General features: G+C 38.6%; 1 protein-coding gene across 4 annotated transcripts in view; it reads right to left on the bottom strand.

The window, feature by feature from the left end:
• The window catches only part of KPNA3 (karyopherin subunit alpha 3), a 101326-nt gene that overhangs the window by 25663 nt on the left and 50618 nt on the right, over nt 1–25045 (bottom strand). For all 4 annotated transcript variants that reach the window (XM_012811983.2, XM_023507429.1, XM_023507431.1 and 1 more), the window contains 4 exons: nt 21614–21699; nt 19889–19975; nt 19353–19522; nt 18135–18179 (listed from right to left, as the gene is read on the bottom strand). In XM_012811983.2, coding sequence (XP_012667437.1) covers nt 18135–18179; nt 19353–19522; nt 19889–19975; nt 21614–21699 — 388 coding nt within the window. The remainder of the gene's footprint in view (nt 1–18134; nt 18180–19352; nt 19523–19888; nt 19976–21613; nt 21700–25045) is intronic.

Here is a 25045-nt window from a genome sequence, read left to right as displayed (position 1 = left end):
AGTTGGAGGTTTCTGTGAGCTGTGATGCTACGGCACTCTACCCAGGGGGACAGCTTGAGGCTCTGTCTCAAAAAAAAAGAATTAATGGATCTGACAGAAAGGGAATTTAAAATACAGATGATTAAGACAATAAAAGGATTGGATGAGAAAATTGAAAGACAGAACCAAAAGTCAGATGAGAGATATAGAAAATATAGAAAAGGTATGGATGAGCTTAAAGAAATGAAGGAGACAATCAGGGAATGTAAAGAAGCTGTAGAAAGTATCAAAAATAGATTAGACCATGGAGAAAAAAGAACATCAGAGTTAGAGGATAAAGTCTTTGAGTTAACATAGGTAGTAACAAGAGTCAGAAGAGAGAGAAAGCAGAGAATTACAAGACACCATGAAGCGTTCAAACATACAGATAATAGGAATCCCTGTGGGGGAAAAAGACTGTTCCAAAGGTATGGAAACCTTACTGGAGAATATCATAAATGAAAACTTCCCAAGTTTCACTAAGGATCCTGACACACTCCTTTTAGATGGATATCAAACCCTGGGTCATCTTAATTATAACAGAACCTCTCCAAGGCACACTATAATGAAGCTGTCCAAAGTCAAAATGAAGAAGAAAATTCTACAAGATGCTAGAAATAAGCACCAATTGACCTACAGGGGCAGAGCCATTAGGATGACAGCAGATTTTTCAACTGAAACCTTCAAAGCCAAAAGAGCATGGTCATCTACCTTCAACATTCTTAAACAAAGTAATTTTCAGCCCAGAATCTTGTATCCTTCCAAACTTAGCTTCAAAAATTGATGAAGAAATCAAATCTCTTGCAGATATACAAGCACTGAGGAAATTCATCAAAACAAGACCAGCTCTACAAGAAATACTTAGACTGATTCTTAATTCTAAATACCACAATGGACCACAACCGAAGTAAACAGCCAGAAGCCAAAGGCCAGAGCTTAACTTGCACAATGGCCTAAGGATAAACTCACACACCAAATTATCTCATAATAAGATAAATAGAATTCCACCACACTTATTGATACTCTCAACAAATGTCAATGGATTGAATTCCCCAGTGAAGAGGCACAGGCTGGCCAATTAGATAAAAAACCACAAGCCATCCATATGCTATCTCCAGGAGACACCTTGTCCTGAAAGACAAATCAAGACTCTGGATGAAGGGATGAAAACATTGTATTTCAAGGATGAAAACAGTGTTTCAAGCAAACAGAAATCAAAAGAAAGGAGAGGTTACAATCTTATTCCCAGATACAAGCGAAATCAAAGCAATTAGTTGAGAAAGACAAAGATGGATACTTCATACTGGTCAAAGGAACAACAAGAAGACATCTCAATTTTAAACATTTATGAACCTAACTGAAATGCTCACAGATTTTTAAAGGGACCTTGAGAAGTCTGAGCAATATGATATTCTATAACACCTTAATAGTCAGGGACTTAAACACCCCTCTGACAGAACTGGACAGATCCTCTAAACAGAAACTAAACATGGATACAAAGGACTGAACCGTGATCCTAGAACAAATGGGATTAATAGACATACAGAACACATCATCCCAAAGCAAAACAATATACTTTTTTCTCATCAGCTCATGGCACATACTCCAAAATAGATCACATCCTATGATACAAACCAAACCTCAGAAAAATTAAAGGAATAGAAATTATTCCATGTGTCTTCTCGGACCACAAGGCCAGATGGTCCAACAATAATGTTCAACCCCGCACAAAGTCTTGGAAACTAAACAACATTATGCTGAAAGGTAGTTGAGTTCAAGAAGAGATAAAACAGGAATCTGTTAATTTCCTCAAACATAACAACAATGAAAACACAAATTATTAAAACCTTTGGGATACAGCAAAAGCAGTCCTGAGAGGAAAATTTACTGCACTAGATAGATGATTATCTTCGAAAAACTGAAAGTGAGCACATCAGCACACTCACAAACCATCTTATGGAATTGGAAAAAGAAGAACAATCTAAGTCTAAACCCAGCAGAAGAAAAGAAACAGCCAAAATTAAGTCAGAGATTGATGAAATTGAAAATAAAAAAATCATTCAGAAAATTAACGAAACAAAAAGTTGGTTTTTTGAAGAAGTAAATAAAAAAGATAAACCTTTGGCCAGACTAAAGGTTTAAAACAGAAAAGTAAAAGCTCTAGTAACCTCAATCAGGAAAGATAAAGGGGGAAATAACAACTGATGCCACAGAGATAGAAGAGATTATCTCTGAACACTACAAGAAACTCTATGCCCAGAAATTTGACAATATAATGGAAATGGATCAATAGTTGGAGTCACACCCTCTCCCTAGTCTTAATCAAGAAGAAATAGATCTTTTGAACAATTTCAAATACTGAGATCAAAGAAACAATAAAAAATCTTCTAACAAAAAAAGTGCCCTGGACTAGGTGACTTCACAGCAGAATCCTATCAAACCTTTAAAGAAGAACTTATTCCCATACTGCAGAAATTATTCCAAGAAGTTGAGAAGGAAGGAATCTTCCTCAACACGTTTTATGAAGCAAACATTACCCTGAAACCAAAACCAGGAAAAGATCCAACTACAAAGGAGAACTACAGACCAATTTCACTTATGAGACGGATGCAAAGATTCTCAACAAAATCCGAGCCAACAGATTACAGCTTATCATTAAAAAAGTCATACATCAAGATCAAGTAGGTTTTATGCCAGAGATGCAAGGCTGGTTTAACATCTGCAAGTCCGTAAAAGTTATTCACTGTATCAACAGAAGCAAAAACAAAGACCATATGATCCTCTCAATACATGGAGAAAAAGCATTTGATAAAATTCAACATCCTTTTCTAATTAGACCTCTGAAAATTATAGGCAATGGTGGCACATTTCTTAAATGGACTGAAGCCATCTATGACAAATCCACAGCTCATATCATATTGAATAGAGTAAAACTGAAAGCTTTTCCACTCAGATCTGGTCCAAGACAAGGTTGTCCTCTATTTCCACTACTATTCAACATAGCACTGGAAGTTCTAGCCAAATACAATCAGGCAAGAAGAGAAGGAAATAAAGGGCATCCAAATGGGGGAAGAGGAAGTGAAACTCTCCCTCTATGCTGATGATATGATTTTATACTTAGATAACCCCAAAGACTCAACCACAAGACTCCTGGAAGTAATCAAAAAATACAGTAATGTCTCAGGATATAAAATCAAAGTCCACAAATCAGTAGCCTTTGTATTTGCCAATAACCACCAAGATGAGGAAGTAATCAAGGGCACAATTCTGTTCTAAGTAGCTTCTAAGAAAATGAAATACCTAGGAATACACCTCACAAAAGAGGTGAAGAACCTTTACAAAGAAAACTATGGGCTTGGTGCCTGTAGCTCAGGAGGCTAGAGTGCTAGCCACATACACTGGAGCTAGCAGGTTTAAATCCAGCTAGGGCCAAAAAATAGCTGGGCGTTGTGGTGGGGGCCTGTAGTCCCAGCTACTTGGTAGGCTGAGGCAAGAGAATTGCTTGGCCCAGGAGTTTGAAGTTGCTATGAGCTGTGACACCATGGCACTCTACCTAGGGTGAAAGCTTGAGACTCTGTCTCAAAAAAAAAAAGAAAAGGAAAGAAAACTATGAACCTCTAAGAAAAGAAATAGCAGAGGATATTAACCAATGGAAGAACATACCATGCTCATGGCTAAGAAGAATCAACATTGTTAAAATGTCTACACTTCTCAAAGCAATCTACAGATTCAGTGCTATCCCCATTAAAATACCAACATTATACTTCTAAGACTTGGAAAAAATAATTCTTCATTTTGGATAGAATCAGAAGAATCCTTGTATAGCCAAGACAATTCTTAGTAATAAAAACAAAGCCGGGGGCATCAGCCTACCAGACTTTAGGCTGCACTACAAGGCTATAGTGATTGAAACAGCATGGTACTGGCACAAAAATAGAGACATAGACATAAGGAATTGAATAGAAAACAAGGAGATGAAACTAACTTCTTACCGCAGTTTGTCCTTTGATAAACCAATCAAGGACACACATGGGGATCCCTGTTCAATAAATGGTGCTGGGAGAACTAGATATTCACATGTAAAAGACTGAAACTGGATCTACACCTTTTCCCACAAAAAATGATTCAAGATGGAAAAAAAGATCTAAATCCAAGGCACAAAACAGTAAAAATACTCAAAGAAAGTGTGGGGAAAACAATGGAAGCTATGGGCCTTGGAGAAGACTTTATGGGGAAGACTCTCATGGCAATTGCAACAACAACAAAAATAAACAAATGGGACTTAATTAAACTGAAAAGCTTCTGTACAACGAAGGAGACAACAACCAAAGCAAATAGACAACTTACACAATAGGAAAGGATATTTGCATATTTTGAATCAGAAAAAAGCTTAATAACTAGGATCCACAAAGAACTCAAGCAACATAAAAAGAACCAAAAATCAGGCAGCACCTGTAGCTCAAAGGAGAATGGTGTTGGCCCCATATACTGGAGGTGGTGGGTTCAAACCTAGCCCTGCCAAAAACTGCAAAAAAAAAAAAAAAAAAGAAAAAGCCAAAAATCCCTTATACCACTGGGCAAGAGAGAGAAAACAGAATCTTCTCTAAAGAAGATAGAGGAATGGCTAACAAGCATATGAGAAAATGATCATCGTCCCTAAGTGGTAGAGAAATGCAAATCAAATCCATCCTGAGATAGCATCTAACGCAGTGAGAATGGTCCCCCATCACATAGTCTCAAAACTGCAGATGCTGGCATAGATGTGGAGAGAAGGGAATACTTTTACACTGCTAGTGGGACTGCAAACTAATACAACCTTTTAGGAAGAAAGAAGTAAGGAGAATCCTCAAATATCTCAAACTAGACCTCCCATTTGATCCTGCAATCCCATTACTGGGCATCTACCCAGAAGAAAGAAAATCCTTTCACCATAAGGACACTTGCACTAGACTGTTCATTGCAGCTCTATTTACAATTGGCCAAAATGAGGAAACAGCCTAAATGCCCACCAACCCAGGAATGGATTAACAAGCTGAGGTATATGTATACCATGGAATACTACTCAGCCACTAAAAAAGATGGACACTTTACATCTGTTGTATTAACGTGGATGGAAGTAGAACACATTATCCTTAGCAAAGCATCACAAGAATGGCGAAACAAGAATCCTATGTACTCAATTCTGATATCAGGACAATTAATGACCTAGCACACAGTGGGGGATATGGAGAGCAATGAGAAGGAAGGAGGGAGGGAGTGTGGGGTTACAAGGGGTGGTACATCTTTTGGGAGTGGAACACTATTATATGAAGGTCTTAATCTAACACAAGCAATTAATGTAACCTAGTCTTTTGTACCCTCAATGAATCCCCAACAACAACAACAACAACAACAACAACAACAAAAACAAATGGAAGAACATACCATGTTCTTGGCTGGGAAGAATCAACATTGTTAAAATGTCTATTCTTCTCAAAGCAATCCACAGATTCAATGCAATCCTCATGAAAATACCAACAACATACTATGAAGAACTGGAAAAAATTGTACTTTGTTTTGTAGGGAACCAGAAAAAAACCCCATGTAGCCAAGGCTATCTTAGTAGTGAAAACAAAGCTGGAGGCATCACCCTGCAAAACTTCAGGCTATATTACAAGCCCACAGTAATCAAAACAGCATGGTATTATTACAAAAACAGAGACAGAGACATAAGGAACTGAACAGAAGACCAAGAGATGGAACCAGCTTTGGTGCCTGTAGCTCAGCGGCTAGGATGCCAGACATATACATTGGAGTTGATGGGTTCAATCCTAGCTGGGGCTTGCCAAACTACAACAACAACTACAACCAAAAGACAGCCAGGCATTGGGTCAGGCACCTGTAGTTCCAGCTCCCCAGCAAGCTGAGGCAAGAGAATCAAATTCCAGCTCCCCAGCAAGCTGAGGCAAGAGAATCACTTAAGCCCAACCAAGAGTTTGAGGTTGTTGTGAGCTGTGAGGCCACAGCACTCTACCCAGGGCAATATAGTGAGACTCTGCCTCAAAAAAAGAGAGAGAGAGATGAAACCAGTCTCTACTTGCCATCTGATCTTTGATAAACCAAACAAAAGCACACAGTGGGGAGAATCTCTATACAACAAATGCTGCTGGGAGAACTGGATAAAACACTTTAACTGGCCCCACACCTTTCACCATTTACAAAAATTGACTCAAGATAAAAGATTTAAATTTAAGATAAGAAATGACAAAAATCTTAGAAGAAAGTGTGGGAAAGGGCGGTGCCTGTGGCTCAAAGGAGTAGGGCACTGGCCCCATATGTTGGAGGTGGCAGGTTCAAACCTAGTCCTGGCCCAAAAAAACCCTGCAAAAACAAGAAAGTGTGGGAAGAACTCTTGATGATATTGGACTGGGGAAAGAATTTGTAACATAGATTTCAAGTTGCAATCACAACAACAAAAATAAACAAACTGGACTTAAGCTGAAAAGCTTCTTCAAAGCTAAGGATACAACAAGTAAAACAAAAAGACAACCTTCAGAATGGGAAAAGATATTTGCAGGGTATGAATTTACAAAGGGTTGAATACTAGAATCTAGAGAGCTCAAATTAATCAACATAAAAAAGAGCTAACAATCCCATCTACTACTGGGCAAGAGAGAGAAACAGAACCTTCTCTGATGAAGACAGATGAATGGCTAACAAACATTTGAAAAAATGCTCATCATTCCTGATCATCAGAGAAATGCAAATGAAAACCACTCTAAGATATCATCTAACCCCATTGAGAATAGCCCACATCACAAAGTCTCAAAGCTGCAGACGCTGGCACAGATGTGAAGAGAGGAAAATAGTTTTACACTGTTGGTGGGACTGCAAACTAATACAACCTTTTTGGAAGGATGTATGAAGAATCCTCAAAGAACTCAAACTAGACCTCCTGTTGGATCCTGCAATCCCATTACCAGGTATCTACCCAGAAGAAAAAAGATCATTTTATCATAAGGACATTTACACTAGACTGTTCATAGCAGCTCAATTTACAATCGCCAAAATGTGCAAAGAAGCTAAATGCCCAGGAATGGCTTAACAATCTGTGGTATTATGTATACCATGGACTACCATTCAGCCATAAGAAAGAAGGAGACTTTGCATCTTTTGTATTAACCTAGATACAACTGGAACACATTCTTCTTAGTGAAGTATCACAAGAATCAAATGGACTCAATTCTAATATGAAGCCAATAGACTCAATTCTAATATGAAGCCAGTAGACAATCTAATATATAACCACATAAGAGCAAAACTCCAGTTGGTTCAGGTGGGGGCAGGGAGGGGCAGGGGGAGAGGGATGAGGATGCTCCCACTTGAGGGACAGTGTTACAGTATGGCACACCTCTTGGGGTCAGGACACAATTCTAAGAGGAACTTTACCTAACAAATGTAAATAGTTATGACCTAATTCTTTGTACCCTCAATGAATGGGAAATAATTAAATTTTTTAAAAAAGTGAGGGAGAGAGAGGGAGAGGAAGAGAGAAGAAAGGAGAGGAAGAGAGAGGAAAGGGGAGGAAGGGAGAAGGGGGAGGAGGGAGAGAGAAAGAGAGAGGGGGAAAGGGAAGGAGAAAGAGAGGGGGGAAAGGGAGAAAGGAAGGTAGAGGGGGAAAGGGAAGGAGGAAGAGAGAGGGGGAGAAGGTGGGGAGAGAGGGAGAAGGGGGAGAGAGGGAGAAGGGGGAGAGAGGGAGGAGGAGAGAGTCGGAGAAGGGGAGAAAGGGAGGGGGTAGAGAATAGGGGGGAGAGCACAGGAGAGGGAGAGTGTGAGAAAGGGTGGAGGGAGGGGAGAGAAGGGGAGGAGAGAAGGGGAGGCAGGAGGAGAGGACAAGGGGAGGGAGGGGGAGAGGACAGGGGGAGAAAAGGGGGGAGAGAGAAAGAAGCTATATTACTTTCAAAGTTGAACTGAAGGCACCGTTATTGGTCAAGTGCACCTGGACAGGTTACACGTATCCATTTTACCTGCAATGCATACGCTTCTGGGGAATGATGGGGTTTACTACTTCTTTTTTTTTTTTTTTTTTTGAGACAGAGTCTCACTATGCCCCCCTCAATAGAGTGCCATGGCATCACAGCTCACAGAACCTCAAATTCTTGGCCTTAAGTGATTATATTGCCTCAGCCTTCCAGTAGCTGGGACTATAGGCACTCGCCACAACACCAGGCTATTTTCTTGTTCTCATTATTTAGCAGGCCCAGGCCAGGTTAGAACTCACCAGCCTCAGTGCATGTAGTCAGCGCCCTAAAGGGTGCCAAGCCAGATTGGGTTTACTTCTAACAAGATCACTTAAAAGATACATACATTTTTAGGCACTCTGGTATTTTTAAAAAGTTTACATGGCACACAACCCATCACAAAGACAAAAGACCAATTAAGAAAAGTATTTACAAAACAGCTCATATCCTTCATATATATCCTTAAAAGCTAAGAAAATGAGCAAAAATTTAATAGAAAAATGGACAATAATATGAAGTCTATGTGCAAAGATACAAATAAAAATAAAAACAAATGAAATAATGTCAAATGAAATGGAATGCTGAAGTTTGCTCATAATAAATGAAATACAAATTAAACTGAGATACAGTTTCTCACCTATCATACAAGTAAAAACTCAAACTGTGACAGCACACTCTGTTGGCAAGGATACAGAGATTGTCACTCACTTTGGTATGTGTTGCTTGAAAGGCAAAATGGTACAAGTCCTAATGCAAAGAATTGGACAGTATGTAAAAAAATCTACAAATGCATTCACTTTAACCCAGCCCCACTTCTAGGAATTTACCCTGAAGATATACTTCCAACAATATGAAAATGAACAAGAAAGTTCACTGGCATATTATTTGTATATGAAAAATTCAGGCAACAACTTAAATACCAACCCACAACAGTATGTTTAAATAAGCTGTGTCCACAAATCAGACCCTTGGGCAGAATGATACGTGGCCTGGCCCTGTGATGTTTTGGGAGGCTACTGAATGAAATGTTACTTTTTTCATTACATGGTCCCTGCTACTAGGAGAAAACCAGTTTTTTTCTAATATACAAAGGCCTAGAATAATAAAATATTTAAGGACTCCAGACTGTGATCAGTTATGCTTTCTATTAAGGTATCCCATGACAATATCTCAAAGGCTGGTGGGAGAAGGTAAACCAGAGCTAGGTCTTAGTTCCCCTGCGACTACGGACTCCTGTGGTCTCTTAGTTCTTTTTGAAGATGGGATCTCAATATGCCGTCCAAGCTGAACCCAACCCTCTGGGCTCATGCAATTTTCCTGCCTCGGCCTCCCAAGTAGTTGGGACTACAGGTGTGCACCATCATGCCTAACTTAATTTGGGGCTTTTTAATGTTTTCCTTTTTTTCTTTTATATACTAGACCTTCACAGAAAACCTAATTAAAAAAAGAAAAACAAAAACCTGTTGGCTAGGCATAGTAGTGCACCCACCCCTAGAGGTCCCAGCTACTTGAGAGGCTGAGTCAGGAGGATGGCTTGAGTCTAGGAGTTGGAGGCTGTAGTGAGCTATGATGACACTGCATTCCAGCCTATCTGACAGAGTAAAATCCTGCCTTGGGGATGGTGGGGAAGGCAAAAAAACAAAAATCAGCAACAGTAAACAAAAAACCCCACCCCTTATAATTAATTCATAGCACAAGATTATTGGGCCATTCTAGTTACTTCTAAGTTTGTTTTTCTTATCTCTATTTTCTGGCTAACAGCTGTTCAATGTCTTGGAACCTTGGAATTGTATCTGTTGCTGTCTTTTCCCAACTGAGCTTTTGTCATATTTTATACTGCCCGTGTCTATTATTCTTTCTTCTTGGCTTTCCCTTCTTCTTGATTTCTATGCTAAACTACCTGGCTTCCATGGTTGCTAGCAATAAATGAGTGTCTACTTTATTTTTCACTACTGTGTCTGCTTTCCATTGCTAGATGGCTTTTAACTTATTTAGTAATATTTCAGATACATGAAGACTGCTAGAAAGCTAATCTCCAGACACACATAACAAGGGAGAGATATGCCCACATACACAAGCATGCACTAGCTTGACAGCTCTACAAGGGTCTTATTTTCAGCTGACAGTCTTCTCTGAATCTTGTGTTCAAAAGAAGGACATGGCTCGGCACCTGTGGCTCAAATGGCTAAGGCGCCAGCCATGTACACCTAAGGTGGTGAGTTGGAATCCAGCCCAGGCCCAGCAAACAACAATGATGGCTGCAACCAAAAAATAGCCGGGCATTGTGGCAGGTGCCTGTGGTCCCAGCTACTCAGGAGGCTGAGGCAGAAGACTCACTTGAGCCCAGGAGTTGGAGGTTGCTGTGAGCTGTGATGCCACAGCGCTCTACCCAGGGGGACAGCTTGAGGCTCTGTCTCAAAAAAAAAAAAAAAAAAAAAAAGATGGATATGCTCAACTACAAGAGCTGATTTTTGTCATCTCTGGTAAATATATTAACAAATAATATTGTTAGGCAACATTACTGAAAATTGCTATAATAAATACAGCATTTTCTAAAAGATTAGATGTCTATGATAAATTTACACAGGCTTCAGAGCCAACTAGAGTTAAACCAAATTACAGTTATGTATTTATGCTTAGTCTTTATATTCAGTAAAGGGTACCTCAGTGGGCCTGCACATTCCAAAGAAAGGATCAGTCCTTGAAAAGCTTCTGCAAAGTAACGTCTGAGGTCTCAGAATATCCTTTCCCATAATAATGTCTTTGTAAACCTGACACCCAGGGCTGATAGTTTATGCTAAAATATGATTTACGGCAAACACCCTTTTTGTTTTCCTGCAGCCCTGGGCCATGCTGTATCGATTTGATTCTAGAAAGAGATGGAGACTGAGTAACAAAGGCCAACCACCTGGACAGTTTCTGTCACGTGATTGAGCCCTCAACAGAATCTCTGGACGCCAAGGTTCCAGGTGGCTGACAAACATGTCACACAGCATTTTTGGTAGGATTAAGTGCTACCCATACAACTTCACTGGATATACAGCTGGAAGCTTATACTTGATTTCTCCTGCACCCACCTCACCCTTTTAACCTTTTGTCTCTGTTGATTTTGATCTGTATCCCCTTGCTGTAATAAACCATAAGCATGAGGATAAAAGCTTTTGAGGTCTGAGTCCCTCTAGCCAATCATCAAACCTGTGGGTGATCTTGGTGGTCCTTGACATGCTTATCGCTACCTGTCACCAACAATCAAGTGTTAGTACATAACTAGTCTGCTACAATGGATTCATTTCACTTGTACTAGCAGTAAAATAAGCTAAATTTGTAACAGCTTGATAATCAAAATTGTCTAGGGATCTCACGCCATAGATCAGTGGTTCTCAACCTTCCTAATGCCATGGACCTTTAGTGCAGTTCCTGTGAGCTACAAGTCACAGGTTGAGAATGGCTGCCATAGATAAACTGTTGCGAGCTTCTGCTCCCTCCGCCTCCCTGCCTCCCATTCCCCAGCCCTACGGGCAAGCCTCCCATTCCCTCGCCCCTCTGCGCCATGTTCCCATGATCTCTAGAATAGAAAAAGCACGGAAAGTCCCAAGTTTCACTACCACTAGGTTCTCAGCAGGTGAACAATGGTAGAAAACTCACGGGGGCCTGATTGATTATTGTTAACCACTGTGATCTAAGACATATCCATTGATTGATTACCGTTGTATAATGATGACTATTGTGATCTAAGATGTATCCATTAATCAGTTATTGTTGTAAAATTGTAACCATTGTGATTTGAAATGTATCCCTTGACAACTTAACTGAAACCCCGCCAATGGCAATGCACCTCACTCATCCCTGCTTGCTTAAGCTATGCAAAAAAATGGTATAAAAGACAGAAAACTCTGCATGGGGGGGGCCACTTGTCTTAGTGCAACAGTCCCCCTGTGCAGGTGCGAATAAAATCACCAATTATTTGCATCAGTGTGTGTTCGAGTTTATTTTTCTTCTAGGTCCTTTAGGACACTTCAAAACAAGTTCAAAAAAGGCCAAGAAAATAAAATGTTACAGAATGACTGCAATTGCAGATTAATTTTAAGCAGCAGAGTAACTAGAAGGCAGATGAACACACAATTGATTTAACCAGTTCAGAGTTTCTCTTCTAGCCCTCAGAGTCAATACTTAGTTTTGCTTTTATAATCCCGCACAGGCACATTAAAAACCCAAATTCAGCACAGTGTCTCAAGCATTCTTCTCTAATATTCCAACCTTGCCCCTCTCCAGCATTCTTCCTAGTCAACAGCTCATAAATTCTTAACTATTTCTTGATGCTTTACGCCTCTGCTTGCTGCTATTCTCATTTTCTGCTGTGTCCTGCCTAAAGTTAAAGTTAGAAAGTTGGGTATTACCCTCAACTCTTCTTCCTTACCACCCATAGCAAACCCAGCAAATTTATCATCTAAGCATTTCTCAAGCCTCCATTCCTAATGTTTTAGTCTCAATTTTCTCTCATTCCTATCACAAAACCACCACCAATATGCCTTCCCCACTCTAGTCCCCACTAAAGTCTATATATACTCTGTCCACTCAGGTACTATGAGCTATCAATCCAAAATAAGAATTTGACCATTTATTCTTCATCTCCTTATTAGATACATAAAATAATATGTGACTCTTAATATGGCATCCAAGACACTATATGATTAGAACCTAATTCTCTGCCTTCTATTTCCCCTACTCTGTTTCAGTTTGATTCTATCACACTGCTTTTTTAAAATTTATATAGTTATTTGTTGCTATTGTTTTTATGAGACAGTGTCTCACTTTGTTGCCCTGGGTAAAGTGTCATGATGTCATAGCTCATAGCAATCTCAAACTCTTGGGCTGAAGTGATCCTCTTGCCTCAGGCTCCCATGCAGCCCACAATACTAGGCTAGTTTTTCTATTTTCAGTACAGATGGAGTCTTGCTCTTGGTTAAGCTGGTCTCCACCTGCTCCAGTCTCTCAGAGTACTGGGATTATAGGCATGAGCCTCTACGCCTGGCCCTATCATACTGCTTTTAAAAACTAGAATTTTGCATCTATTGAGAAGAACATATGGTCTCTGTTTTTGCTTCTATTGATATGGTAAATTATATTTGTGGATTTACATATGTTAAACCAGTCTTGCATCTCTAGGATGAAGCCAACTTGATCATGACGTGTAATTTTTTAAATGTGTAGTTGTAATCTATTGCTAAGATTTTCTTGAGTATTTTGGGGGATTTTTTGTTTTGTTTTGTTTTTTGAGACAGAATCTCAAGCTGTTATGGGTAACAGTAGTGCCATGGTGTCAGAGCTCACAGCAACCTCCAACTCTTGGGCTTAATGATCCTCTTGCCTCAGTTTTTTCTATTTGTAGTAGAGATGGGGTCTCACTTTTTGCTCAGGCTAGACCTGACCTTGTGTACTCAAGCAATCCATCTGCCTCGGCCTTGCAGAGTACTAGGATTCTAAGTGTGAGCCAATGTGCCTGGCCTCTTGCATACTTTTTGATCTATATTCATTAGTGAAGTTGGTCTATAGTTCTCTCCTTTTTAGTTGGGTTTTTTTCTGGTTTTAGCATTGGGGTGATGCTTGTTTCATAGAATGTGGTGGGGAAGATTTCTTCCTTTTCAATTTGATAGAATTTTGGTGTAAAGCCATCTGCACCACAGCATTTTATTTTTTTTTTTGTTGGAAGATTTTTATTGTTTCTTCAATCTCAGTGCTTCATAACAGTCTGTTCAAAAGATCTATTTCTTCCTGGCTAAGTCTAGGGAGAGTGTGTGATTCCAAGTATTGGTCCATTTCCTTCACACTGTCAAATTTCTGGGCATAGAGTTTCTTGTACATTATCCATTACTAATAAGAATACTTAAGAAAAAAAAATAGGTGGCATATTTCTTAAGCTAACTGAAGCCATCTACAACAAACCCACAGCTAATATCATACTGAATGGAGCTTTTCAACTTAGAACTGGACCCAGACAAGGATATCCACTATCGCCACTACTATTCAACATAGTGCTGGAAGTTCTAGCCAAAGTAATCAGGCAAGAGAAGGCTATTCAGGGCATCTAAATGGAATGGTCAAACTCTTGCTCTTTGCTGATGATAAGATCTTATATTTGGAGAACTCCAGAGACTCAACCACAAGACTCCTGGAAGTGATCAAGCAATACAGTAACGTCTCAGGATATAAAATCAATGTCCACATATCAGTAGCCTTTCTTTATGCCAGTAACAGTCAAGTTGAGAAGCTAATCAAAGGCACAATTTCCTTTACAGTAGCTTCAAAGAAAATAAAATACTTAGGAATATCTCTAACAAAAGAGGTGAAAGATCTTTACAAAGAGAATTATGAAACCCTAGAAAATAAATAGCAAAAGACATAACAAATGGAAGAACATACGATATTCTTGGCTGGGAAGAATCAATATTGTTAAAATTTCTATACTATCTAAAGCAATCCACAGATGCAAAGCAATCCTCATGAAAATACCAACTGACATACTTTGAAGAACTAGAAAAAAGTAGTACTTCAGTCTGTATGGAACCAGAAAAAAAACCATATACCCAAGGCTATTTTTAGTAATAAAAACAAAGCTGGAGGCATCACCCTACCAGACTTTAGGCTATATTACAAGTCTACAGTGATCAAAACAGCATGGTATCAGTACAAAAATAGAGACATAGACACAAAGAACTGAATAGAAAACTAAGAGATCACAGCAATCTCATATAATCTGATCTTTGATAAACCAAAGAACAGCATACAGTGGGGCAAAAAATCCCTCATTCAATAAATGGTATTAGGAAAACTGAATAACCACATGTAAAAGACTGAAACTGGACCCACACAATTCACCAGTTATAAAAATTAATTCAAGATGGATAAAAGATGTAAATCTAAGGCATGAAACAATAAAAATCCTAGAAGAAAGGGTGAAAAAAAAACTCTTAAGGATGTTGGCCTGGGAAAAGATTTTATGAAGACTTCAGTGGCAATTGCAACAACAAAAATAAATAAATGGGATTTAATTAAGCTGAAAAGCTTCTGCACAGCTAAGGACACAACAATCAAACCAAACAGACAACTTTCAAACTCGGAAAAGATATTTGCAGGGTAAGAATCTAACAAAGGGTTGATAACCAGGACCTGTAGAGAACTCAAATTAATCAGCAAAAAGAGCAAACAATCCCTAATCATCAGAGAAATACAAATCAAAACCACCCTGAGATACCACCAACCCCAGTCACATCACAAAGTCCCAAAGCTGTAGATGCTAGATGTAAAGAGAGGGGAAGAGTTTTACACTGTTTGTCAGACTGAAAACTTGGAAAGAAGCATGGAAAATCCTTAAAGAACTAAAATTAGATCTCCCATTTGACCCCACAATCCCACTACTAGGCATCTACCCAGAAGAAAAAAAATCATTTTATCATAAAGACATCTGCACTAGATTTTTTACTGCAGCTCAATTTACAATCACCAAAATGTGCAAACAACCTAAACGCCCATCAACTCAGGAATAGATTAACAAACTATGGTATATGTATACCATGGAAGACTACTCAGCCATAAGAAAAGATGGAGACTGCGTCTTTTGTACTAACCTGGATGAAGTTGAAACACATTCTTCTCAGTAAAGCAGCGGTTCTTAACCTGTGGGTCATGACCCACAGGAACTGTATTAAAGGGCCGCAGCATTAGGAAGGTTGATAACCACTGCAGTAAAGTATCACAAGAATGGGAAAGCAAGCATCCAATGTACTCGATACTACTACGAAGCTAATAGACGATCTAACTCACACCCACCTAGAAGAAAAACTCATTTCAATTCAACCTAGAGGTGGGGGGAGTTTGAGGTGTTCCCACTTAATGGGCACAATGTAGGGGTATATGACACATCTTTGGGTGCAGGACACAACTACAAGAGGGACTCTATCTAACAAATTCAAATATTGTGACCTGATTGTACTCTTACATTAACCTGATATTTAAAAAAAAGAAATTCAAAAAACAAAAGCAATTCCTATTTTGGCTCTTCTTCCCTTGCTGCTACTGCTCAAATGTAGGGAATTCTTAGAGTTAACTTTACACCTTTTTCTGAAATACAGCTTTCCCTAGGCAATCTTACTCATTACTTGTATTTTCATCAATCCCTTAAATACTGATAAATCCCAAATCTATATTGCCTTTTGTTTCTTGGAAATACTGCCACCAACAAACAAATTCTAAGTTCTGCTCCACCTAACCCTCTAATTCTTCCTCCCTTAACTATTCCTTTTGTTACTGGCTGTAGTTCATGCCTTCATCAATTTCCTTAAACCTATTAGAATAGCAAAATAGGTCTACTTACATTCAGACTTTCCACGCTCCAAACCATCCATACCTTTTTACCTGTTACATATAATTGTATAGGTGTATAACAGATATATCACATCTCTATTTAAAAATCCTCAATGACTCTGCAGTCATTATGAGATAAGAGAAAACTACTTAACACAGAATTTAAAACTCTGCAAACTAATGCCCTGGGAAATGTACTGGATTATTATCTACCTAAATTTTCTAAAATCTCCATTAACTCTCTGGAGTCCTTAGTATCATTCCTCGTGTTCCTAAAATGAGTTTTTCAACTTGACAAAATCCTGTTCATCTAGTTCTATGACTTCAGACAAATTACTAAACTACCTCTACCTCTACCACCACATTTAGAGATAATGGAGATGGAGAGAATGACAATATTACTCACAGGATTTTTTAAAGGATGAAATGGGTTAACATATGAAAAGTGCTTAAAACAGTGCCTCACAAATTGTACTTTCAATAAATGCTAATACAAACAAAATCATCTTTAACCTATCACTACTTCCTTCCTTAGAATGCTCATCTTAAATGTTAGTACCTTTCTGCTTTGCCAGACAAAATCATCTGCGTTTCCATACACTTTGGTCATTCCTCTGCTATACTCTTCATTTTCTTGTTTGCTTTCATATTACACTGAATGTTCATGTGATCATGTCATGAAAAAGCACAGGCCTTGGACCTGGCTTCAAATCTCCGCTATAGCTCTTATGCATTGCATGACTTTACTAAGATTACTTAGCAAGTTTCAAATTCCTCATACATAAAATAGGAGAATAAAACTTATAAGAGTACTCGTACGATAAAAAAAGACTAGAGAGAGACACTTAGAGCAAGCTCTTGACAGAAGTTCGCTCCTTCCATTCTCTTTACCTGCTCTCAGTGTTGAGGTCTTAGAAGGGTCCCCCAGTGTCTTCCATATCTCTGAGCCCACATTCAAGGCACATTCCAGGGTTTTAAGTGGAACAGTCCCTGAGTATTTGCTAAACTTCACAGATTTACCTGTAACTACAGTTCCCTGTCACTTTATTACCTCTGGCTTTCACATAAACTTGACCAACAAGATGATGGAAGCTTTTGTTTGTCCATAATTAATTCCATGATGTCATGGGGGAAGTCCTTATGCAAACAGCAGATATTTTGCTTACTCTCCTAATTTTAATCTTAGGTGTCAGAAAGCTAAGAATTCAATAGCATAGGCAGCCCAGCTCTGAAAGGGGTCAGGGATGGGAGTATTTTCCTGAAAACCAGTGGCTTTCTTTTGCATTTTAGAAACAGTTGCCAGTGTCCGGTAGACATCAAGCTGGGTGCACATTGGGTGGGGTGAGTGTAGGGGTATTGCTGTGATAGACTCTGGACTGGCTGCAATAGCAACAACTAAACTTTTGTGTAATTTTACTATTTCTTTCTTCCCTTTAAGACACTTACTGTCTTGTGTCTTTTAAGTCACTTTATGTCCATTCTGAAAACAGGACAGTAGATAAATGTTTTACTTAATGTTAGTGACATTTCAGGCTAATATGTCATAAACAAAACCTGAATTTAGTTACTAAACTGAGGTAGAGAAATGTGATTCAGTTTTTATATACGAAGTATACTGACTTGTGAGAAATGTAAGCCAAGATGCATTTTCTTCACCCCAATGATAAAGTACATACAACTTTGGCAAACACACACACATACAAACACACCCTTCAACTTCTTAAACCTATTATATAAAGCTTTTGCTTTACTTACATTTATGTCTGTATGGTATATGAGGACACATAAAGCTGGCAAAATCTGAGAAAAAAAGATGAACAGTAAGTAACCCTAGAGTAGATAAATGTCTTTGTGAAAATAAACAACTTGCACAAAAAGCAGTAAACACTGTTTATAGGGCAAGAAAGACAATGTTAAATTTGCTTTAACGTCTATTAGGAAAATGAAAATCTGATAAATTCAATCTGAAAAACAAAAAACCTATTTCAAATTTCCAATTAAAACATTCTAATAAATATGGCAGAGATTTACTGGGGATTTATGCTTTAAAAAAAGAACATTTGTTTTCAATAACCTTATGACGTAATGTCAAGTGGAAAAAATGGAGATGCAAGGATACAGTTAAGAAAAGCCACTCAGAAAATTGCCATCATTGTTTCACTCACCTGCTTAAGGTAAAATTTCTTGAGGTATTATTGTCTTTAATAAACTACTTAAGTTAACGTTTCTGACCTCAGCTTCAGTCAAGAAAATCTAACCAGTATGAAGCATAAGGCCATGTTTGTTGAATTCAGGCCCCAGAGATCTCTTTTTAAATCTAGGGGGTGAGAGGTAGAAAGGAGGAGTGGGAATCACACTGAATACCTTTATGTAACACAAGAGAGCAGGCCCCAGAGAAGATGTGCATTTTACACAGTCAATCGTTTTCTACAGTTATGTCAATAAGGTTTATGTGAGACTGTTTAAAACGCAGAATATTCAGAACCATTTACATGTTAAATGTAAATAGTTTTTACTTTTCTTAATCAGTAGGTTTAACACAATGAATACCACACTTTAGTAACACTCGTTCTGACAGAAATCAATTGGACTTAATGCAAACTCACTCAAGTATATTTGATGAGTACAGTTTTATCTGTAGCAACTCCTTATTTTCATTTAGCATTAAATCAATAATGACATGCCGTATAAAACTTTTGAGTTTTTTTCATATTTCTGTTTGTATTTAATGCTTTCTTTTAATGGAAAGTCATTAAAAAATAAGTGTTAGGATAGATTGATATTCTTTCAGCTATCATAAAACATTCAGCTTTTATTTCACAGGAGCCAGTCATTAAATATACTATGTTACTTCAAAAATCACATATTTGCAGTGAAATAAGTATACGTGGTATTTTAATCCTCTGTACGTGAATACCTAAAGTATAAACATAGGGAAAATATACCATCTGGCCTTTACAATTCTTCATTTACCTCCTGAACTGTCTCCATAGGCGGTGGGGGGTCCTTATTCCTGCAGAGATTGACAATGACCCATGTGACGTTCCGAAGGAAGGTGATGGGAATGGAGGGATTGATGAAGGACAGAAGAGGTTTGACAACTCCCAGTGATATGACATAATCTCTACATTGAGGACCATCACCTACAGAAATGAAAATTGTATTTAACAAAAGCTTACATTCAGGATGAGAAAGTCTGAAATGTATGCAATGGCTTATGTGGGGACACTGATGTTCTATGTTTCCTCACTATTAGTCAAAAGCATCAAGGGTTCTTATTTCTCTGATTTTGATTTGGGGAACACAGATTTAACCTACCCATGCTGATAGCAAATTGTATACCCTTTGCAAAGAGGTATCACTTTAAGTTAGCATTTATGAGGCAAAAAAGATAGTCAACCCACCTTAAGTTCAGAGGAAACATAGTGTGTGTAATGGCTATGCCAATGTAAGAAGAAGGTTAATTTAGATTCTTAATTGGAGTCTTTTCAAACCCAAATGCAACTTACCTATAATGTTTCCCAAAGCCCATACTGCTTGTTCACAAACGTTTTGATGTGGTGAATGGAGAAGTCTCAGAAAAAGGGGTACTGCATCTGTAATAAAAAAAAAAACAAAAAAAAAAAACATTTATATGGGCAAAATGTTAAAGAGTTTACAGATTTCAGCCTAATAAGTTGAAAAAATACACAGAGCTTGGCATTCTGAAGCTGCCTAATTATAGTTCACTGGAAATTTGAACAAATGTGAAATATGTTCCTAAGTTCCCCCAGCCCTCTCTGTCTTTCCTGGTCTGCCTGCTCCAGACATCTAACACCAATGAAACTCTTCTGCACGTGCTGCCGTGAGTCTAGCCGCTTTCACTTAACATGATGTTTCTGAGGCTTGTCGTTGCTGCAGCAGGTCAGTGCTTCGCTGTTGTTACTGAATGGTATTCCATAGTGGAGCACACTTCATTTAGCCACTCATTAGTGGACGTTATGGTTATTTATGAAGAATGCTGTTGTGTATATTTGTATGCATGTCTTCGTGTAGACATGTTTTTCTATCTCTTGGTTTCACCTAAGAGTAGAACTCCTGGTTCATAGATAACTCTGTTTAGTATTTTAAGAAACTGGTTTTCAAAAAGATTGTACCATTTTACAATCTCACCAGGGACAGATGAAGGCTTCCATAGACTCATATTTTTAACTGAATTTCTCACTCCTATAAATAGAAGAACACTATCACTTTGTACAAAGAGAAGATAACCAAGAAATAAACAATGAAAAGAGAACAATTTTCTTCAATTGTACCTCCTAGTTTCTATTGAAAGTTCCCAACTAAAACCCGTTTCCTTCTTATTATGAATAACCGTAACTGGAAATTTTCTCCTGAATATACCTTATTAAAATATCTAGGAAAAGAACTAAGAAAATAGTATACTTACCACATGATTCTACGTAACTCACTGCTACACCCTGATTACCACCTAAAGCTAGGGTCCTGTACTATAAGAAACAATGTATTTGCCGATATCTAGTATTTTGTTTTGTTTTGTTGGAGACAGAGTCCCACTGTCACTGGGCCTACAGTGCCGTGGCCTCAGCTTAGCTCACAGCAACCTCAAACTCATGGGTCAAAGTGATCCTCCTGTCTCAGCTTCCTGAGCTGCTGAAACTATCTATGTGAGCCCCACTGAGTTTTCTAGTTTTACTAGAGACAATGTCTCCCTTTGCTCATACTGGTCTCCAACACTTGGCCTCCAGTGATCCTCCCACCTCAGCCTCCCAGAATTCAAGCATTACAGGCATGAGCCACCACATTCAAGCCTTCCAATATTTTTTCAAAGAGCTTGTGTCAATTTCAGTCAATATACTAATAATGTATCAGTCAATATACTAATGATAATAACTCATCTTGAGGTAAGCAAATTTAAAAAATATATATAACCTAAAAGGCAGAAGTGACTTAACATCTTTAAGATATAAGAAACAGAAATTTAAACTCCTGTTATTAGAAGATGGTCTCTATCCTGAAAGATAAAACCTTCCTCTTTTCAGTAAGCACAATTACAATTATTGAATGATTAAATTAATGATAGAGCTAAGGAAAATATATTAATCATTCAAAGTAATTTATAAAATTTATCATTTAAAAAACGTCACAAGATAAAATTCATTATTTACTACAAAACTCCACTTCCTTGTCATTTAACAAAACAGTTCAGAGAGTGAGGAATTCAATTTACTTACTAGACTGTACAACAGCTTGAGTCTGTGTGGATGTTCCTGATGCTATATTAGTTAATGCCCAAGCAGCTTCAAATTGTAATGAAGGACTATAAAAAACAATTAAAACATCTTTTTAGACACATAACTACCATTTAAACTTATGATCTATATAGTATATGCCTTACCTTGTCCTTGGATTCCACTACGTTGTAACAACTGTCTACTGGTTATCTCTACCAAAAAATCTCAGGCTCCCGAGGCAAGTCACTGTACACCTGTATCTTTGTGTCCACTCATATTATAAGGTTTAGCCAGTCATTATCTCCCCCTTGACTCTTTTTAAGTCAATTTTGCCTCCTAAATATTTCTCACATTTACAGAATCACTCTTACTATCACTGGGCTAGTTGAGGGTTCATCGTCTCACCTGAATCACTGCCCAGCCTGTAAGCCAGCAGTTCTCAAGCTGTGGCTTGCGATCCCTTTGGGGGTCAAACAACCTCTTTCCAGGGGTCGCCTAAGACCATCAGAAAACACATACTTCCAATGGTCTTAGACAGCGTCCTCTAACTAGTCCTCAAACTACAGCCCTCGGGCCACATGTGGGCACCTGAGACATTTATCCGGCCCGCTGGGTGTTTTTGCCCCTGCTGTCTGTCCTGCTTAGCAGCCAACTCATCCCGGGGCCCACAGTCTGGCCCTCCAATGGTCTGAGGGACAGTGAACTGGCCCCTGTTTAAAAAGTTTGAGAACCCCTGGTCTTAGGAACTGAGACACCACTCTTTATGTGTGGGGGTCACCACAACATGAGGAACTGTATTAAAGGGTCATGGCATTAGGAAGGTTGAGAACCACTGTTAAGCTGATCTGACAGATGAGACCCTATCTGACACTACTGCACCATCTTCACATAATGGAGCTATTACAATACTGAATAATTTTGCTGAAACAAAGAGATCATTTTATTTTAGAACAGACCTCTCAAAGAAAGTGAAAATGGCCTTTTTTTTTTTTAAAAGACAGAGTCTAGATTTAATTTAAAAAAAGAAAAAGAAAAAAAAAGACAGTCTCACTCTGTTGCCCCAGGCTAGAGTGCCATGGCACCAGCCTAGTCCATAGCAACCTCAAACTCCTGGGCCCAAGTGATCCTTCTGCCTCAACTTCCTGAGTAGCTAGGACAAGCACCCACCATTACACCTGGCTAATTTTTTCTATCCTTAGTCCAGGGGGGAGGGGTGTCTCACGCTTGCTCAGGCTGGTCTTGAACTCTGGAGCTCAAGTGATCCTCCTGCCTCAGCCTCCCAGAGTGCAGGGATGACAGGCATGAGCCACCACACCTGACCGTGAAAACAGCTTTTCAAAGATGGATTTAAAAAGAAAGACACTGACAGGTGGAAATAAAAAAGGTATCACAGACAGAATAATCATGGTATCCACAGTTGACAAGGATTACAGCATGAGAGCTGAAGCTAAGAAGACATGCAAAAATATCATAGGATGTGTGTGTGTGTTGGGAGACGAGAATACAGTGTGTACCTCAAATTTTAGGCTTCCGAACTTAGAACTTATTCTATAGACATACTAAGTATAGGGGAGTGACAGAAATAATGTTGAAGTCAATAGTATGCAGAATGAATAGAAAAGGCTAAAGGCTGACGAAGAAACCTGTTAAAAAACACGTAGGAGAGACCTGCTAAAAAGAAATTATCAAAGTCAAGTTAGGATAGACAGTTGAAAGAATATAAATTCCCTTAAGTAGACTAGCAGGATAGTAGAGGTTAGTCAGAAAAAACTAAGATAAGCCAAAAGGTTAAGAATTAAAAGAAAAGTCTATAAACATTAAAGAAAACAAGTGAAGTTGTTAACAGCAATGGTTAGATCCAAGAAGGAAAAGGTTTTAAGGGGAATAAATATATTTTATTTTTCCTTAAGCAAGCAGTAAGCAAGGAAAATCTACTGTACAGGTCAAAAACATGGAACAGATGAGAAAATGCAACAGCAGATAAAAACTATGAGGCAGGGACTTGAAAATCTCATGTAAAATGTGTATTATAAAAAAACTATGCATGGATTTCAATTTTTTTTTGCACCAAAATAAACTTCTACTAACTTGTCATAACATGTTTGGTCGGGATCTAGACTAAAGCACTAAAAAGGATAAGACAATAGTTGGAAAAGAGCCCAGAAAGAGCAATATGAATTCTGGTAAAATGGAAGAGAGAAGAACCATCAAATACCAGGTAAAGCCTGGGTAGAAGAATGGTGATGTCACTGATGCTTTATGAACAGTTTATAGGAGTAGTGTCCCAAAGAAATCAATATTTACAAAAAGGTAACTTGATAACCCATTTTTTTTTAAGGACAGATTCTTACTCTGTTGCCCAGGCTGGAAAGCCATGGCACCGTCACAGCTCATAGCAACCTCAAACTCCTGGACTCATGCAATCCTCCTGCCTCGGCCTCCCAAGTAGCTGGGACTATAGGCACACCTGGCTAATTTTTTTATTTTTATTAGACACAGTGTCTCCCTCTTGCTCAGACTGGTCTTTGACTCCTGATCTCAAGGGTTCTGGCCCCTACCCCTTGGAAGGGGTAGCTGATAAGAAGGAACAGGACCATGATGAAGATGAAGCCTGCATGTGGCAAATCATCCATATCAATTTGCAAGGAAAAATTAATCTTGTTCATCCCCTAACTAAAGACTAATGATTGACAGAACAAACAAAATATCCAACACCACAGATATCCCCAAAGATTCAGCTTATGTAATTCTAACTGAAAAATAAAAGTTGAGCAAACTTTATGCTCAATGGGTGCTGAAACCACTGTGCCCAGATCAGCTGCAGACAAGTATACAGCTTTCAACAGAAATTTTAAACAAGAGGATCAAGATCCTGAAGCATTTCTCTGAAGAACTGTAACAGGAGAAGAAGAAACATGGTTTTCCCAATGTGAGCCTGAAAATATAGCACAGTCAAAGTGACGGCTACCAAGAGGCAGAAGTGGTCCAGGCAAACCAAAAGCAGAAGGTTGAAAGCAAAGGTCATGGTGACAGTTTCTGTGAACACTCGAACCATTTTGCTTGCTGACTTTCTGAAGGGCCAAAGAACAATAACATCTGCTTATTATGAGAGTGTCTGGAGAAATCAGAGCTTTAGTAAACAAAAGAAAGTTAGTTTAGAGCTTCTCTGGAGAAGCTTCACAGAGACTCCTCTTCTGCCAAAACAACACTCCTGCTCATTCCTCTCATCAAATAAGGGCTATTTCATGAGTTTGGATGGGGAATCATTAGGTATCCATCTTACAGACCTGATTTGGCTCTTAACTTCTTTTGGTTTCCTAATCTTTAAAAATCTATAAAGAGCACTGATTTTCCTTCAATTTATACGTGAAGAAGACTGCAAAGGCACGGCAGAAGACTCAGGACCCTCAGTACTGTAGGTGTGGACTAAAT

This window comes from Otolemur garnettii, unplaced genomic scaffold (genome assembly GCF_000181295.1).
Source record: "Otolemur garnettii isolate 467f Iridium unplaced genomic scaffold, OtoGar3 scaffold00182, whole genome shotgun sequence".
NCBI classification, from domain to species: Eukaryota; Metazoa; Chordata; class Mammalia; order Primates; family Galagidae; genus Otolemur; species Otolemur garnettii.
This window is presented reverse-complemented; position numbering and strand designations above follow the sequence as displayed.